General features: G+C 39.2%; 1 protein-coding gene across 8 annotated transcripts in view; it reads left to right on the top strand.

Moving 5' to 3' along the window:
• The window catches only part of NPNT (nephronectin), a 78,597-nt gene that overhangs the window by 37,003 nt on the left and 23,253 nt on the right, over positions 1–18,341 (top strand). For 5 of the 8 annotated variants that reach the window (XM_078069041.1, XM_036094755.2, XM_036094757.2 and 2 more), the window contains 6 exons: positions 188–280; positions 4,835–4,954; positions 6,179–6,298; positions 8,114–8,248; positions 8,551–8,673; positions 10,241–10,624. In XM_078069041.1, the coding sequence (XP_077925167.1) occupies positions 188–280; positions 4,835–4,954; positions 6,179–6,298; positions 8,114–8,248; positions 8,551–8,673; positions 10,241–10,624 (975 nt within the window). The remainder of the gene's footprint in view (positions 1–187; positions 281–4,834; positions 4,955–6,178; positions 6,299–8,113; positions 8,249–8,550; positions 8,674–10,240; positions 10,625–18,341) is intronic. The other 3 variants (XM_078069042.1, XM_036094758.2, XM_036094760.2) reach the window with 1 other exon arrangement.

Raw genomic sequence — 18,341 nt, forward strand, 5'->3', positions numbered from 1 at the left:
TAGAAATTCAAATTTTAAAAAGAGAAACTGGACGAACTAGAAACCCATTTTTAAAAAGTATGTAAAGCATTCTTTTTGAACTCCACCAACTTTATGTAATTGTTTAATATATACTTATAAAGATTTTTAGGGCTAAAAATGACATCAGTTCAAAGTTGACTCTTATTACCTTCTTCCTGGTGTGAAGATGAACACTTCTACCCAACTCCTCTTGACCAAGGCAGTGAACAGCCTCTTTTCCAACCCCTGGATCATCAAGCCACAAGTTTACCTTCAAGGGGTGAGCGTGCATTATCTCAGGTGGGCTGCACTCCCACCCGCACAGCTTCCTGCAGTTTTGTCACTTCTTGCAAATGTTCTGAAGACTAGTCCTGGAGTGCCCAGCCTTCAGCATCCTGAGCATGTAAAGCAAGCGGCGGAATACCTGCTGCTGATTATCTGTGCTCTAAAAAGCCTGGAGCCTCCACTGTCCTATCACTGCATCAAATATTGCTTCTCTTTTCTTTTTCTGGGTTTCAGGTTTTCTAAAAAGCAGGTGGCAAAATAACCTTTATTTTCATAGGTGAAGTCAGGCATTCCAAAGCAATGGAGATTGGGTGATGAAGTCCTCTTCCCCACCACCGTATTTGGAGTGTAGCGTTTTAGGTTATCTGGAAATCAAACCATACATTAAATTCCTTCTTTTGGTGTGCATTTTGTGACATTAGAAAGCCTAAATTCTGGTTCCGAATAGCCTTTAAGTGGCTATGTGATTATGAGCAAGTCATGTAATGTGTCTGAGTCCTAACAAACCAACTGGTAACAGGGGGAGAGTAATTCCTGCCCTCTTCATCTGCAGGGCTGGTGTGGGAACAGGAACACCAGAAATACCAATGTTTTCATTGTCATGGAAAGTTCTGTACAAAAGTTAGGTGGCAGCATGATTTTGCGGTTTTTGTTCTAAAAAAGACTGTATCCTTCATCCGCTCATAGATTTAGGAACTTAGAATGACTGAATTAAAATAGTTTAAATTATTAATTATTGTCTCTCTGCTGTTGGGGAACATAATGCACTTGTGTATCTTCTGCATAAAGAATTAGGGCAATAGGATTAATTTCAACAGTGATAATTTAAAGAATAAAATTTATGGCAGTTGACATACTGACCTCTGTTTGCCTGTGACCTCCGCGTTAGTCCTGTAAAATGTAAAAGGTTAAATTTCTGAGACACTGCCCAGTTTAAGGGTCAAAGAAGAAAAGAAGTCCAAATGCATTAAATGATTGAAAGATTATTTTCCTTAAAAATCCATTGGGTTATCTTATTCAATGCATCTATTCTAGATTTTTCAAGCTACTTTTCAGTGTCTGCATGCTAATAAAATTTCTGATTCTTTTTTTCCTAAAATGTAATTATAATGCTGTGCAGCTTGCATTTTTGTTCTGGACTAGCTCTCTTCTTACCCCCCCCCACCCCCAACCCTCCATCCCACCTCCCCAAGCTCCTGAATCCATCAACTTGCTTAAATATACTCCTCACTGTAATAAATGTTAAGAATATATACTTCGTAATTAAAGCATTTGAAATGTAAGTGGTTTAATTGTAAAGTGATGTCTTTTGATGTGATAAGATAGGCACATGGCAGAATTCATTATTTTTTATTACAGATTTTCCTTGTAATTTATGTTATAAACTTCTAGAGAAAGAGCAAGATTAAAGTGAATTTAAGTAAATACACTAAGGTTTTCTTCCCTAGATTCTTTTTATCAGCTTTTAAGATTGATTTGAGAAAGTGTGATCAAGGAGCTTGTTCTTTATATTGTTCTGTTTATTATTATAGGAGAATTTACTATAAAATGGAAGTGTTTTTGAACTTCAGACTTGATAGTAACACAAGCATTACTAGGTCAGTAGTCTATTAGATTTTGGAAGCAGTACATATTAACTCAATTTTATAAGGCATTAGGTCAATAAGAAAATAAAGTTATGATAATAATAGACTAGAAGCCCTGAAGAAAATTGACAAAAAGAAGTTTATCACCAGGACACCAGATGCTTTTAATCTTTTGAAGCTCCCTGCTTTAGCAGAAGTCTGATATTTGGTAAATATTGATAACATGGATTATTGTGGAATTCTATTTCATAATTTCTGCAGTGGTTTTTGTAAGGGTCAGTGTGGAGTTTTTAGGACACGCATGCCTGTAGCAGATGGGCAGTGATGGTAATCCCCGGAGACCTCAACACCAGCCAGCTGTCCGGGAATATCAGCCACCCCGTCACCAGCTGTTAGAGTATGGCTTTCTTAAATGGCTGTCAATGTCTTTGGATATTCATTTGTCAAATTAATAATAGTAATATAGCCAACAAATGTCTCTACATTTACCCACCGAAGGTTGCATGTTTATTTCTTCTTCCATAATATTTCATAGAGTAATTCCCAGGTGGGGAGTTGTTTTTATTTGTTTGTTTTTGAATTACGACATTGTTTTTCACTTCCTTTCAGTTTCATGATTCTTAACCCCAAAGTGTTTTTTCTCATGGGAAGGAAAGAATAAATCTGGACTGAAGACCACCAGCAGCCCCAGTCTGGATCATGAAAACTCTTCTCCTAGCAATCTTGAGGGGTTCTTTATTGGTCAAACTAGAGCTGCCTCAGCTTGGCTTCAGCTTTAGGTTCATGGACAGGGTGAATAAAGAAATTTCTATCAGCCTAAGTATCCCTTACATATGAACTGCCTTAGAGCTATAAACCTCTGACCAGTTTCTGTCACGAACCCACAAACACCTCTGTGGCTCTTTAAAAATAAGCCTAGCCTAAGGTTTCTTAATTGACACATTTTTCTATCCATCAATATCCTTCCCTTGAGATACAAAATTTAGTCTTACTCTATGGCTTTGTGGTACTGTTCTGTTTTATATTTGCTTAGTGCAAAAAATATTAAAAACAAAACCTTTTTCTAATAATGTGCTCAGATTTAAATACCATTTAATATCAATCAGGGACTTGTCAAAGCCAGGTGTGTATCTGCAGGGATCTATGAATGTATTAGGAATGATAATTAACTTCTCTTAGAACATGAGAAAAGATTCCCTGACTCTAATTTTCAGTAAATACTGAAATAACAGGGTAGAAAAATATGAGAGGTAGAGTGAATTTCTTTCTTTCTTCCTTGATTTAAAATTTTTACTTCATTTAACAGAGGGAGAAGTCAAATTTGTGTTGATACTATAATCTGCAAAGCCCTTTCTTTGAGAAAATTTTTTAAAAATATATTTTAAATTTTGAATGCCCATGACTGGCCATAGACAAAAAAGTAGAAAATTGAAAAAAGCAAAGGAGATGATGAAGATACCTAGTTTACTTAGTTAACCTTCCTAGGCTTCGCCCAGCTGGGGACCTGCTCACTGTTGTGTTAAGGTTAGAAAAAAGACCCAAGTTGGAAGGTCAGTAAAATATGAAAACATTTATAAACGTAATAATTATTAGGTGGTTTTAAAACAGTGTAATTTGGTGGTTTAATTAAGTGAAATATGTAGATTTCCAATAAGTGAGCAGGTCAGATTTAAATTTGATTAGATGAAAACACCTTTGCCACTAGATATATCTACATATCTGATTTGGTGACATGGATTAATAAATAATATATCTAATCAGGTGCTTACGCTGGCAGTTCCAGACAAAATAAACATGTAGTCATATTTCTTTTTAATGAAGTCTATATTTTGGGCATTACTATTTTAGTGTTTGCCATTATGAGTTTTATGTTCGCTTGAAGCAGTATTCAACTTGGGTTAGAAAATTCTTATGTGGATTTAATTAGTTTATGTTGATATTTAAACCAACAAACCCAAAATACATAATAATAGTCCATTATGTGTCATCCCTTAGTATTTCCATATGCCTTTCTTAACTGCCAAATGAATGAAAATATGTTGGAGGGTAGGTTTTGGGGTGGTTTATTTTGTGACTTAAATACATCAGTAAAGCAGGAAACTGAAATTTCTTCTTTAATCTGAGATCAGTATAGAATCTGTAAGATTGAATAAGACAAACCATAATAGTGATCGCTCTAGTTCATGTAGCTCTTACCCTCTGAAAATAGAGCTTTCCTTTGGAAAGGTCAGAGCAGTCGATTTTTTTTTTTTTTAAAGATTTTATTTATTTATTTGACAGAGAGAAAGACATAGCGAGAGAGGGAACACAAGCAGGGGGAGTGGGAGAGGGAGAAGCAGACTTCCCGCAGAGCGGGGAGCCCGATGCGGGGCTCGATCCCAGGACCCTGGGATCATGACCTGAGCCGAAGGCAGACGCTTAACGACTGAGCCACCCAGGCGCCCCAGAGCAGTCAATGTTTTAAAATACTTCCTCTAAGGTAGGCTCACAGAGTATCTTTTTAAAACAGAGGCAGAAGGAAATTGAAAGAGAAAGATCCCATAATCAGGAGTGAAGCTAGTAGTAAACTCAGCTATTTGGAGGATATTGGAGTCAGTTAGGTAGATAGCAGGGCACCTCTAGCCATGAGGAAGATAGTAGGGATGATAAGGTAGGCACATGTCTGTGAGGAGGATTTTTCCAGCTGTCCTTTGTGGACAGAGACCACAGATACTATGTAATCTAAGCTCCAAAAATTCACACAACCCTCTCATCGTTATGAAGCATTTGGTCTTCACACCCCTCGTTAACCAGCATAGAAATTCAGATGGCATAAACAGGCTCTCTCTCTTATGTTAATGACTGGTTGCTACAGCTTGTCCTGCTTTTCTTGTTCATTCTTCCATATAGAGAGGTATTTTGAATGGTTTTACATGAGTGCTGGGGCCTTCTCACTGTTCTGCATTGACCCCCGTTCTTTTCAGATCTAAATGAGTGTGGCCTGAAGCCGCGGCCTTGCAAGCACAGGTGCATGAACACTCACGGCAGCTACAAGTGCTACTGTCTCAGCGGACACATGCTCCTGCCAGATGGGTCCTGCTCAAGTACGTCCAGAACCTTAGCTGTTTTATAAGTGCTCTGATAGGGTGTATACTGAAATAGCCTCCCAGGCCCTCCTAACCAGGATGTGAGCATGTATTTATGTGTGTGCCTCTGGAATGGAAAATCAAAATAAAAGTTGCCCATTTGACACGTCTAGCATTATTTTACCACGGGCGCCAGCATTAAATGGATTTGGAAGTGGTATTTAAGAATCGTAAACCTAAATGTATTTTCTAGTGTTTTTCCCGACACGCTTTTGCCTGTCTTCTATCTGGGCAAAGAACTGTTCCAGCTAGAAGAAGAACCTTAGTGCCTATGTGAGGATTGTGTTGCTGTTCACAAGCATGGACACTAAACTGTTAGCTGGTAAAGAATCCATCAAGTCTGTTGACTGAGCGTAAACCATTCATGAGTACCTTCTCACTTCACTTTTACAGTTCTTTCTAATAGTCTAAAGAGTAAGATAACACTTTTCTAAAAAAAAAAAATCTACATCAAACGATTCCAATAACATTAGATTTCATGTGTCTTTGTGAGAAAGAAATGGATCATGTTTTTCTACTATCATTTGGATGTGTTTATAAGATGGACAATCCCCTGAAATTTTCTGTGGGCTGAATGTTGAATTGAGTTTGTGTTTCTATGATCTCTGACAATTGCAGACTTGATTGTTATTTTTACTGAGTTATCTGTTAAGTTAGTTATCAATTAGTTAATTATCAGTTATCTCTAACTGGGTTGTATTAATAAGTTTCAGTTAATCTTATTTAGCATTGCATATTTAACATGGAACCTTTAGAATTAGGTGAATTCATGTTTAAGACCATGTGGTAGTGATGTTAGAATCCTCTAACATTGTATGACCCAGTAGGAAATCTACTACTGTCCCTAGAAAAATTTAGTGGGAGATTGAGAAAATTAATTGGATGTTTTAGTGAAGATCAGCATTTAGCATGAATAATCTAGAAAATTACCTCAATCATCCACTTTCTTCGGCCACTGGAAAAATTTCCAGATAATCTATGTGAGACAGATTTGTCTTTTCATTTTTTAAATGCATTAAAGATCTTCCTCAGATGAGGAATAACGACTATTGGATAACTGAGGGCTTTTTGTCTTCATTGTTGATTCAGTGTCAAGTAAAAAAAAACAACAAAACAAAACGTTATTTCGGTTACAGAATTTGTCCTCTGCCTCTCTGAGTCAGCCAGTCACACTCTTTCCAGGTGCCCTGACGTGTTCCATGGCCAACTGTCAGTATGGCTGTGATGTTGTCAAAGGACAGATACGGTGCCAGTGCCCCTCTCCTGGCCTACAGCTGGCTCCCGATGGGAGGACCTGTGTGGGTGAGTTGTAAAATCAAGCATCTCTGTCAGAAGCCCCTGCAGGATAAAAGGAGAAAGTGAAAGGTGATGGCAGTATGGGAAATAGGCAGTTGCCTACATCAGGCAGTTGGCTGTCCTTACAAGATAGCACATACCTCAAGGGACCTCTCTCTGTGAATAGATAATGGAAATCTTGTTTCACTAAAAATGAGGGACAGGAGGAAGTTTCAGGCAGAGGAAACAATATGTGCAAAGGCTCTGAAGTTTAAAAGAGCACAGTATTCAGGGAAAGCAGAAGAGCTCAGTATTTCTAGAATGTTAAGAAGCAATGAGTGATGAAGCTGAATAGGTAGGCAGGGTTAGATTGTGCATGCTGCACTGAAGAGTTAGATTTGTTTTCCTGTAACTTAGGAAGACAGTATAGGTTTGTGGTTAAATCTGGGCTTTGATTTCAAACCTAGTGCTGCCATGTGCTTGATATGTAACCTTAAGCAAGATTCTTCCTTTCTTTGAGCTTGAGTCTCTTCATCTTTTAAAATGGAAGTGATGCAGGACGCCTGGGTGGCTTAGTTGGTTAAGTTTCTGCCTTCCACTCAGGTCATGATCCCAGGCTCCTGGGATCGAGCCCCACATAGGACTCCCGCTGAGAATGCTTCTCCCTCTCCCTCTGCTGCTCTGCCTGCTTGTGCTCTCTCGCTTTCTCTGTCAAATAAATAAATAAAATCTTTTTTAAAAAATGGGAGTAATACCACCTAGAACCATTGTAAGGATTGAATGGGATTATGTATGCAAAGAGCTGAGCAGAGTACCTAGCATGTAGTACCTACTCAAGGACTAGAGGTAGTCAGTGATTCAAGAGAGACTGATTTAGTACTTTCTATATTTCAGGCACTGTGCCAACTGCTAGGATATATAGTAGTGGACAAAGCAGATGCGATTTTGATCCTCACAAAGCTGATACTCTAATGGGGAGGACGGAAAAGAAACAAATATCCAAGAAAATTACAAACAATACTAAATGTTAATATGAGGTACTAAGAGGAAAACACAGAGGGTTTATTTTAGAAAGTAATGGTCAAGGAAAACCCTTCAGTAAGACCTGGACCACTGGCCGTGTGAAATATCACCAAGCAGGTGGAAACGGGGGAGGCACCTCAGTGAGAGAGGGCAGGGGCTGGCCAGTGTGAGGTTTCGAAAGAAAGCAGGCCATGTGGCTTCCGTGCAGACTGAGTATGAGGGGCGGGGGCTTGACACATAACCGGGGAGCTACGTAAGGACTACATAGTTAGGGCAGGGCGTTCATGGACATCGTGAGGAATGAGGATTTAACTTAAAAAGCAAGCAGAACAGTTGAGTTTTAATATTCCAATCTTAGGTTGCAGTAAAGCATTTGACAGTTGAGTGGGAATGCTCTGGAGGGGTAAGATTGGCGGGGAAGAGACCGGTTCGGAGGTTCTTGTCACAGTCTAACCTGGAAGATGGTAGCTCGGGTAGTGGCAGCGGGCGAGGAGAAGACTAGGCCTGATGAACTGGGCCTGATGATTTCGCGTTACGGGGAATAGGGTTGCTAAGGATGCCTCATGTTTCCATTCGGAGCAGCTAGTGGATACAGGTGCCGCCTGTGCAGAGAGAGCGTGCGGGAACAGGGTGGCTCTGTTAGGATGCGGTCAGATGTGGAGATGCGGAATTTATGTAGCCTGTCGGGGCCGCCAGCTGGACGGCGTTCATGATGAGCCGCCCGATGCCGGGCAGCCGTTTGCCGACGTTTATTTTAAAATCCATTCCCTCTGAACAGGATGCTGCTCTTTCTGAGACGCAACTGATTTGTGTTTCTAGATGTCGATGAATGTGCTACTGGAAGCGCCTCCTGCCCTCGATTTAGGCAGTGTGTCAACACTTTTGGGAGTTACATCTGCAAGTGTCAGAAAGGCTTCGACCTCATGTACATTGGAGGCAAATACCAATGTCACGGTAATGAGCCTCAACTATCACTTTGTGTTGCTTCTTCATGGGACGCAGGAAGCTCTCTTACCTGTGGTGGTGACTGGGAAATCAGCGGCAGGGGACGGTGCTGGCATTACATTAAACAGAAGCCCCGTGCAACCATTTGGTGGTTCTGGATGCACGGGTACTTTGTTTCTTCCATTTATCTGCTCGTTTTACGTGGACCTCCCAAAAAATATTTTTTGTTTTGTTTTGAAACTCTATATGTTTTTGATGTCTTCATACTTCTCTCCCAAATAAACTTTTTCTTTTCCTACTTCCCGATGCAGATATAGATGAATGCTCCCTTGGTCAGTATCATTGCAGCCGCTTTGCTCGATGTTACAACGTACACGGGTCCTACAAGTGTAAATGTAAAGATGGATACGAGGGTGATGGACTGAATTGTGTGTGTGAGTAATGCTTATCTCCCGGCTCTGAATTCTAGCAGGAAATACAGGGTTACATGAAGGGCATTACTGGGAAAGATGAAGAACAGGATTAATTATCCAAAAAGTAGACTTTTTATAGCTAATTATGTTAGTCTATATTTTCTGCAAACAGGCAAATCACTTGCTCAGGTATTTTAAAAAAGTTAAAGACTCAGTAATGCATTCTAATCTTAAAAGCATTCAATTCCTTTGCTGAAATGTCTCAATAGCTTCCCTTTGGCTGGCAAGAAATGATGGAGCTCTCCCTGAGAATTTGATTTTGTTATAATCAGAAGTAAATGTTTGTCATTAGCATTACATTATGACAGACGGAAAATCTGAATATATATTTTTTGTTCCTCTGTTTTATGTCTTCTAATTCTACTATTAAAAAATCATTCCGATATTTATTTTCTCTAAATTTAGGACAGTTTTGCTTTTTAAATCCTTACAAGCTCTGTTCGGCATATGGCTATGTTAGTAGATAAACATTAAAAAAATAACCTCCAAGATGAAAGTTTTACAAATTAAAGGCCATAATTTAGCATACATTTCATATGACAGTAGATCATTTTTAAAGCTTTGGAGTAAAATATTTACTGAAAATCATGAGCCTTAAAATCATGGGAGTTAAAGGATTTTTGAAGGGTCATGTAGTCATATTCCAGGCCTGGAGTATACTGTTCTAGGAAGATTAAATATGAATTCCTTTTGGTGACGATAATCACTGAAAAAGATTCCACAGATGATCACAGTGACCTCGGAAGTTTTTTTAAGCAGTTGTATAAATAGTAAGGGGGAATGCAAACAAACTTCAAAAATATACAGAACATTTAGGGTGCCTGGGTGGCACAGTCGGTTAAGTGTCCAACTCTTGGTTTCCATTCAGGTCATGATCTCGGGGTCGTGAGATCGAGCCCAGTGTCTGGCTCCACACTTAGCGCAGAGTTTGCTTGGGATTCTCTCTCCCTCTCCCTTTGCCCCTCCCGCTCGTGCTCTCTTATTCTCTCAAATAAATAAAATCTTAAAAAAATATATGGAATACTTAACGTATTTTGCATGAGTTGAATTTACATACAGGATGGAAGAGAAAAGTATTAGTCTTTAGATTATTCAAAACATGATTTTATAGTGTATGTGTGCCCTAGGGACACTTAACATAGATTCTGAACAAACATTTCTCATATTTTAAAAAACTTAAAATGTTTCTGCATTTTAAAAATCTCAAGGATTGTTGTTTATTTCCATTTTACAAATACTTGAAATTCTTTGTGTTGTAAATAATACATATCCATTACAGAAATACCAGTATAATTTTTGCATGTATCTACAGGATGAATATGTATGTGTATGAATATATATCTATATATCATATACATACCCACACATAGTTGTTATTTGGAAAACAGCATGGCTTACAGTAGGGGAATATTCTAAATGTGAAAAGTAAGCCTAGTTATCATGAGATATTCTAATGTGTTTTCACAATTTGATTCCACAACCGAACTTTTAGAGAGACACACTAATTTAAATCTTTTGACTCTTTCAGATATTCCAAAAGTCATGATTGAACCTTCAGGTCCAATTCATGTACCAAAGGGAAATGGTACCATTTCAAAGGGTGATGGAGGACACAGTAACTGGATTCCTGATGTTGGAAGTACTAGGTGGCCTCTGAAGACACCATATATTCCTCCTGTTATTACGAACAGGGCCACTTCTAAGCCAACAACAAGACCTGCACCAAGGCCAACGGCAGAGCTGACCCCACCCCCATTCACAGAACTCGGAACATCTCCACCCGCAACAAGCCCAGAAAGCCCAAGCACCAGACTGACCCCTGCAACACCCATTGCCACTACCTCTCCAAGATGGATTACAGTTGACAACAGGATACAGACGGATCCTCAGAAACCCAGAGGAGACGTGTTCAGTAAGTCATAGAAATGTTAGCACATATTTTGGAGTTTTTTTTCTAGTTGTGTTGAGATATAATTGACATACAGCACCATATAAGTTTAGGGAGTAGAGCATAATGATTTCACTTACATATATCATGAAGTACTGACCACAATAAGTTTAGTTAACATCCGTCATCTCATATAGGTACAAAAGAAACAGGAACAAAATTTTTCTGTGATGAGAAGTCTTTGGATCTACTCTCATAACAACTTTCATATAAGTCCTACAGTAGTGTCAACTGTAGTCATAACATTGGACATTATATCCCTAGTACATATTGATCTTATAACTGGAGTTTTGTACCTTTTGACTACTTTCCTCCTGTTCTCCCCCCACCCCCACCCACCACTGTTGGTAATCAAAAATCTGACCATTTTCTGTAAGTTGTTTTTTTTTAAGATTTTATATATAATATGTGAGATCATACAGTATTTGTCTTTCTCTGTCTGACTTATTTCACTTAGCATAATGCCTCAGGTGTATCCAGACTATCTCAGATGGCAGTATTTTCTCATTTATTTAAAGGCTGAATTGTGTATATATCCCATTGTATATTCATACCACACCTTCTTTATCCACTCACCCATTGATGGACACTTAAGGTTGTTTCCATGTCATGGCTATTGTAAATAATGCTGCAGTGACCATGGGAGTGGCGATATCTCTTTGACATAATATTTTCATTTTCTTTGGATAAATATCCAGAAGTGGAATTGCTGGATCATGTGGCAGTTCTAGTTTTAACTTTTTGAGGAACCTCTATACTGTTTTCCATGGTGGCTGCACTAATTTACGTTCCTACCGACCGTAAACGAGGGTTCTCTTTTCTCCACCTCCTTGCCAGCATTTGTTATCTCTTGTCTTTTTGATGATGGCCATTCTAACAGGCACAAAGTGGTATCTCATTGTGGCTTTATTTCCCTCACAATTAGTGATGTTGAGCCTCTCTTCATGTGTCTGTTGCCCATCTGTGTGTCCTCTTTGGAAAGCTGTATATTCAGGTCCTCTGCCCATTTTTAATCAGATTGGTTGGGGTTTTTTGCTATTGAGTTGTATGAGTTCCCTGTGTATTTTAGATATTAGCCCCATATCAGATGTATTGTTTTCAAATATTTTTCTCCATTCCATAGGTTGTCTTTTCATTTTGTTGATGGTTTCTTTTGCCATGCAGAAGCTTTTTTGTTTGTTGGAGTCCCACTTGTTTTTTTTTTCTTTTTTATTTTATTGCTTATGCTTTAGGTGTCATATCCAAAAATTCATTGCCAAGTCCCATGTCAAGGATTTTTTTCCTATATTTTCTTCTAGGAGTTTCATGGTTTCAGGTCTTATGGTCAAGTCTTTAATCAATTTTGAGTTAATATGTTTATGTTATATAAGATAAGGGTCTACTTTCATTCTTTTGCATGTGAATATCCAATTTTCCCAGAACCATTTATTGAAAAGACTGTCTTTTTGCCATTGAGTATTCTTGGCTCCCATGTCAAATATACTTGGGTTTACTCTTGCACTATTGATTTTGTTCCATTGGTCTGTGCATCTGTTTTGATGCAAATACCATACTGTTTTGATGACTATAGCTTTATAGTATAGCTTGAAATCAGGAAGCATGATGCTTCTTGCTTTGTTCTTCTTTCTCAGGATTGCTTGGGCTACTCAGGGTCTTTTGTGTTGGCACGTTTTTAATAAGCTCTTTACAGTGGCATTTCCATCATTGGCCATGCCTTGAATAAGAATGAAACATAAAAAGAATTAGCTGTACAAAGTATAAGTCATATGTCTTTATTGTTAAATATTATAAAGAACTGTATAAAAGGCAGTCAACTGGGCAAATTACAATGTGTGTAGAAATGGAAGGAATATCACAAAGTCCTATGGTAGATCTCATTTCCTATCCAGTATGGGAATTCTCCTAACATACTTAGATTTAGTCAAAAACTCTCAGAGATGGGAAACCTAACTATATCACATCCCATTTAACTTTTAATCTAATTTAACTAAATTTAATCAGTAAACAATTTTGAGTGTGTTTTAGAATTCCAGGCCCTGTATTAGGCACTGGATTTACAAAGATAAAACAGATAAGGTATAATCTAGTGGGAAAGATAGTTGCCCAGAAGATAACTGGGATACTGTGTTAATGAAAGAAATTAGAGCACCTAATCAGTTCTCTGGGCAGGAAGTATTGGGGTGGGCAGGGGCAAAGAGCTTGAGGAAAGACAGGTACTATAGTTCATGGGAACAGCACAGCAAAGGCACAGAGGTAGGAAGCAGGCTCCCATAAGCAGTAACCTGCCGGTAAACCTGTCCCTTATGTTTGCTGTGCCCTGGTGGTTGGATCTAGAAGACTGGAGCTGGATCAGATCAGAGACCCCAGATTTTTAGTGGGTGAGTGGGTAAAGGATGGTATCACCCATAGAGATAGAGGCTAGAGGTAAAGCAGCAAGTTTTGAAGGAGGAAGAGGTTGTTCCCTTGCTAGCCGACTAAGATGTGTAATTTTACAACTTGCAAATGCTCCCTGTATTTATGTCATGTGTCACCATGCTGACTGTTAGGCCCTTTGCATTCACTCCTCCTGTCTCCTCTTCTTTTCCCACTGCTCCCTGACAGAACCAAACTTTGCCTCTTTATATTGAATACTTGTGCAAATTTTTTTTTTAACAGGCGAAAAGAACACTGACATTTGTGAATTTTTAAGAGAAGAAGATTCTTTTTGCTTGTATGTGACTCTCAAATTTCTCTTCTAGGTCCTTGTCCATTTGAAGAGAGATTGAAATTCTCTAATTCTGATATAGTTGTAACTGTGTATGTTTTAGGCAATAAAAATAATTTTTAGAGGAATCCGATAGTAGATCCAGTAATATGTTTTACATTCACATATGTTTTATTTGAAAATGTATTTTTTTAAAGATTTTATTTATTTGACAGAGCAAGAGAGCACAAGCAGGGGGAGTGGGACAGGGAGAAGCAGGCTCCCCACTGAGCAGGGAGCTCAATGTGGGGCTGGATCGCAGGACCCTGGGATCATGACCTGAGCCCAAGGCAGACACTTAACCAACTGAACCACCCAGGCGCCCCGAAAATGATTTTTTTTAAATCTTTCTCCTCTTTGCCTCCCTTCCTTTCCTTTGTTCTCTCTCAGCAATGTCTCTTTCTTTCTCCTCTGCTTTGTTTTGTTTTCATCTCTTTGTGATCATATAGTGGGATGTTTATTCATGGCTGCTTAAGTAAGGATAGTACTTATGTTATTCTGTTGCCTTAAGGTAGGGTCATAAAAACTTGGCAACTTAATATAAAAACACACTGTAACATTGATATGAACATCTTTCTGAGTCTTTTAATATTTTCTCATTTTAAAAAGTATGTCTGGGCGCCTGGGTGGCTCAGTCGTTAAGCGTCTGCCTTCGGCTCGGGTCATGGTCCCCGGGTCCTGGGATCGAGGCCCGCATCGGGCTCCCTGCTTGGCGGGAAGCCTGCTTCTCCCTCTCCCACTCCCCCTGCTTGTGTTCCCTCTCTCGCTGTCTTTCTCTCTGTCAAATAAATAAATTTTAAAAATCTTTAAAAAAAAAAAAAAAAAGTATGTCTTTCTTGGGACGCCTGGGTGGTGCAGTTGGTTAAGCGTCCAACTCCTGATTTTGGCTCAGGTCATGATCTCAAGATTGTGAGATGGAGCCCCAGGTCAGGCTCCATGCTGGGCGTGGAGTCTGCTTGGGATTCTCTCTCCCTGTCCCTGTGCCCCTCCCCACTCACTGGTGTTCTCTCTCTCTCTCTTAAAAAAAAAAAATGTATATATATATATATGTCTTTCCATTATTCCTCTCTATATCAACACACATATGAATTAAAAGTATAACATTAAAGTTCAACAACAGAATTTAGCAGGACAAGATTGGGGAAACATGGAGTTCCAGCAGTGTTTGAGAGCACTCACTCTGAGAGAGTGTGATCTTAAAGACATGCCCTGGGAAAGAATTCCCTTGATCAGATGCCAAGGTGGCCACATGCCACAGACGGCATTGCTGCCTCTGGACACTACCCGCCCCAAATCCGATTCCACTCTTGTTCATCTTCAGCTATAGCGCTGCTTAACGTTAGCATGGATGAGGGCATTTTAGACACTTCTTAATTTACTGTCTTGTGATTATAGCCATTTTCTGAGTAAGGGAGGAGTTCTAAGTTTTTAATTCAAGACAAACAGCTAGTGTTTATTCACTGTGAAAGCAGAAAGGAACCTTAGCAATGTTTTAGTTCAACACTCTCTCTTCATTGATATTTTCTTCGCTTCTGGCAAAATAATGTCTTAAGCCATTCTTTTTCTCCATGGGTCTGAGAATAGAATTAACTCTCCCCATTTCATAAATGTTCAGGTGATGTTAATGACAGCCGCTGCCAGGCAGTCTCCAAACAGCCCTATACTCTAGTTGTATTTTTCTTTACATTGAAAGATGTATATTTGTTTAATGGAAGAGGTTGTGAAACAGAGCTTTTCTTTATAATGTGTGTGTATGTGCGTAGTTATGTATTGTTCCCCTGAGGAAGGACTAAAGATATTTTAGGAAATCAAGAAAATCAAGGAAAAGGAAATCAAGGAAAAAATTATAACACAGATACATCTCTAACCCAGACTTCTCCCCAAACTTTTCTTGGGTATCCATCTGCCTGTTGAACCTTTCCAGTTAGATGGAAATACATGTGTCAGACTCCGCATGTCTAATTGTTTCTGATTATCAGCCCAAACATTCTACCCACAGCCTTTCCCACCCCAGGAGATGTCACCTCCGTCCTACCAGTTGCTGAGGCCAAAGAAAGATCTTGGGGTCCTCTTATACTACTCTTTTTATACCCACATTCAATCTGTGTGGAAATGCTGTTAGCCTTACCTTCAAATTCTGCCTCAAGTGGGAGTGCCTCTCACCTTCTCCAGTGCTTGCCTCCCTGACCCCAGCCCTTCTTCCCGGGGAGGACAGGTCCAAATTCCTTTATCCAGATGAGTTGTGGGATAGAGAATTTTTCAGAGTTTTGAAAAGTAATTAGATACATGTGTATACTGAAACAGATTAATGTTTCTACAGTGAAACATAGGAATATTTATGCTAATTTGGCTCCCAAAGAGTTTGGTTGAGTTACAGAAATAGCTTTTGGATTTCAGCCTTATGAGGAACAACGGACCGGTGCCGCAGGAGCCTTTGACAGGTCTCCCTGCTTCCCCCGTGGTCCCCTCTCCACCCAGCAACTAGAGGGATCTTTTAGAACAGAAATGAGACGTCAATGTTCAGAGCTGTGCACCAGCACGTGCTTGGCTCCAGGTGAACGCAAGCCCGCCCGGTGTCTCACAGAGTGCTACAGGATCTTGTCTCCTCACACTCTGCCCTCCTTGACTGCACTCCAGCCTCCTCACTGATTCTCAAACAGCTCCTTCGGACTTTTGCTCCAACCCTTCCCTCTCCCTGGGACACTCTTCCCCCAGCTCTCAACTTGGCTCACTCTCTCACCTCTTTACACAAATGTCAGCTCACCAGGGGGACCACCCTGACGCTGTATTCAATATTGTGAGCCCTACCAACCACCACCAGCATGCCTCTCTACCTATTGTTTTTCTCTCTCTTTTTTTTTAAAGATTTTATTTATTTTTTTGACAGAGAGAGACACAGCAAGAGAAGGAACACAAGCAGGGGGAGTGGGGGAGGGATAGAGAGAAGCAGGCTTCCCGCGGAGCAGGGAGCCCGATACAGGGCTCGATCCCAGGACCCTGGGATCATGACCTGAGCTGAAGGCAGACACTTAATGACTGAGCCACCCAGGCACCCCTGTTTTTCTCTTTTTAATACCATTTATCACCTTCTAATATACTGTATTATTTACTTACTGATCATGTCTATTGTTGTATCTCCCTACTAGAATACAAATTTTTTGAGGACGGGGATCTTTGTTTTGTTCACTGGTATGTCTCAAGAACCTAGAATAATGCCTGAGTGCATAATTGGCACTTGAACATTATTTGTGGAACAAAGGAATGAATAGATCACTCATAGCATTTTAAAGTAAATTATCATCATGTAATCAAATTTTCTATACAAAAGCTAGCCTGATATAATAACAGATTTAATCTATATTTAAGAATTAAAAAATATTCTTTTCTGATTGTTCCTTATTTTTTTACTGTGGTGCTTCCACCATTTTGCCCTCTCTTTCTTCTCTCCCTTCCTCCTTTCTTTTTAGAGCTTGGCATTCTATTCAGTGGATTATTAAATCTGAAAATTTGATGATAATGAGAAGGCAGATGATGTCAGTGTAGATATAATGTCTCAAAATATATATTTCCCTAGCTTCTGAGACTAGCTCAAATAATTTTTGCTTTATACTTTTATTATTTGGAAGTTGGCCTGTATGATGAAAGTTGGCACATTTTTTTTAATGTGAAAAAGATTTAAGAAACAACCCCTTAAAACAACATTTCTTGTAGGTGTAAACAAAATATCATTGATGCTGGAATTTTTGTCCTTTTACTACAAAAGAAAGGGGTTCAAAACAAAAAAAAAATTTTGAAACTTCAAATAAGCAATCCAGAAGGAATGATTATAATACAGCCTTTTCACATTTTAATTTGGGGCCTAAAAACTTTCATCAAACCAACATCAATTAATTATCCAAGTGTGATGTCCTTATGAGTTTTTAAAGAAATCATCCCAGTTATATCCCAAATCTCTAAGGATGACTAAAGTCCCTCACAATAACACATTTTACTGTTGGGATATTCTTTCTCATATTTAATCTAAATTCTTGAAATTGTAGTTTACACCAGTGCAGGATGGTCAGGTAATTGTGGCTGAGGGACACAGCTGGTCAGTGTCTCCAGACTCTATATTCCTTGTATTAAAGGACACTCTCTGGAAATTACTCAGCTGTCTCTTGTTTGGGCTCAGTAATTTGTTTCATAAACCTTTTCTTAGACTGTTTTTCAAAGAAAGAGTGTTTTTCAACCCACTTAGCAATCTTTTTGGGTTGCCTTTGAACATCCTTCGTTTTTCAAATCTGTCTCAAATGATAGGGTCCAGAGATCTGTAACAGTCACATCTGACCCAATATTGACTGCAAGCGGAATTTCTTTAAATGTGTTTTCTAATCTAAATCATTTCCCTCTGTTGCCAAGTATAGTCTAGTGCAGATTTGTGGGCAGCCATTTATCCCCCCAATGTTTTCCCCTGAAACAGTCAGACAATGCTGGTACAGGGGCACCTGGTGGCTCAGTCGGTTGAGCGTCTGCCTTTGGCTCAGGTCATGATCCCAGGGTCTCGGGATCGAGTCCCGCATCGGGTTCCTTGCTCATCGGGGAGCCTGCTTCTCCCTCTGCTTGCCGCTCCCCCAGCTTGTACTCCCTCTCTCTCTCTGACAAATAACTAAAATCTTAAAAAACAAATAATGGCTGGTACATAGTAGGCACTCAAAAATATTGAATAGAATGAAATAAAATTTTATGTTGGGATCAACTTTTTCTCAATCTAAGTTATTCTTCAAATGCTTGAACTAGCTAAATTTAACTTGTTGATTCTGATAGTTTGTTCCCAAATGATCAAAGTTGTTTAAGACTATGGTCTTTTTTTTACTCCAATACAGCTTGTAGCACAGTCATTGAAAGTAAACATTCTCTAGAAAACTCTAATATACCTCTAATTTTGAGCATGATGTAGGG

Source organism: Halichoerus grypus, chromosome 3 (assembly GCF_964656455.1).
Source record: "Halichoerus grypus chromosome 3, mHalGry1.hap1.1, whole genome shotgun sequence".
Lineage (NCBI taxonomy): Eukaryota > Metazoa > Chordata > Mammalia > Carnivora > Phocidae > Halichoerus > Halichoerus grypus.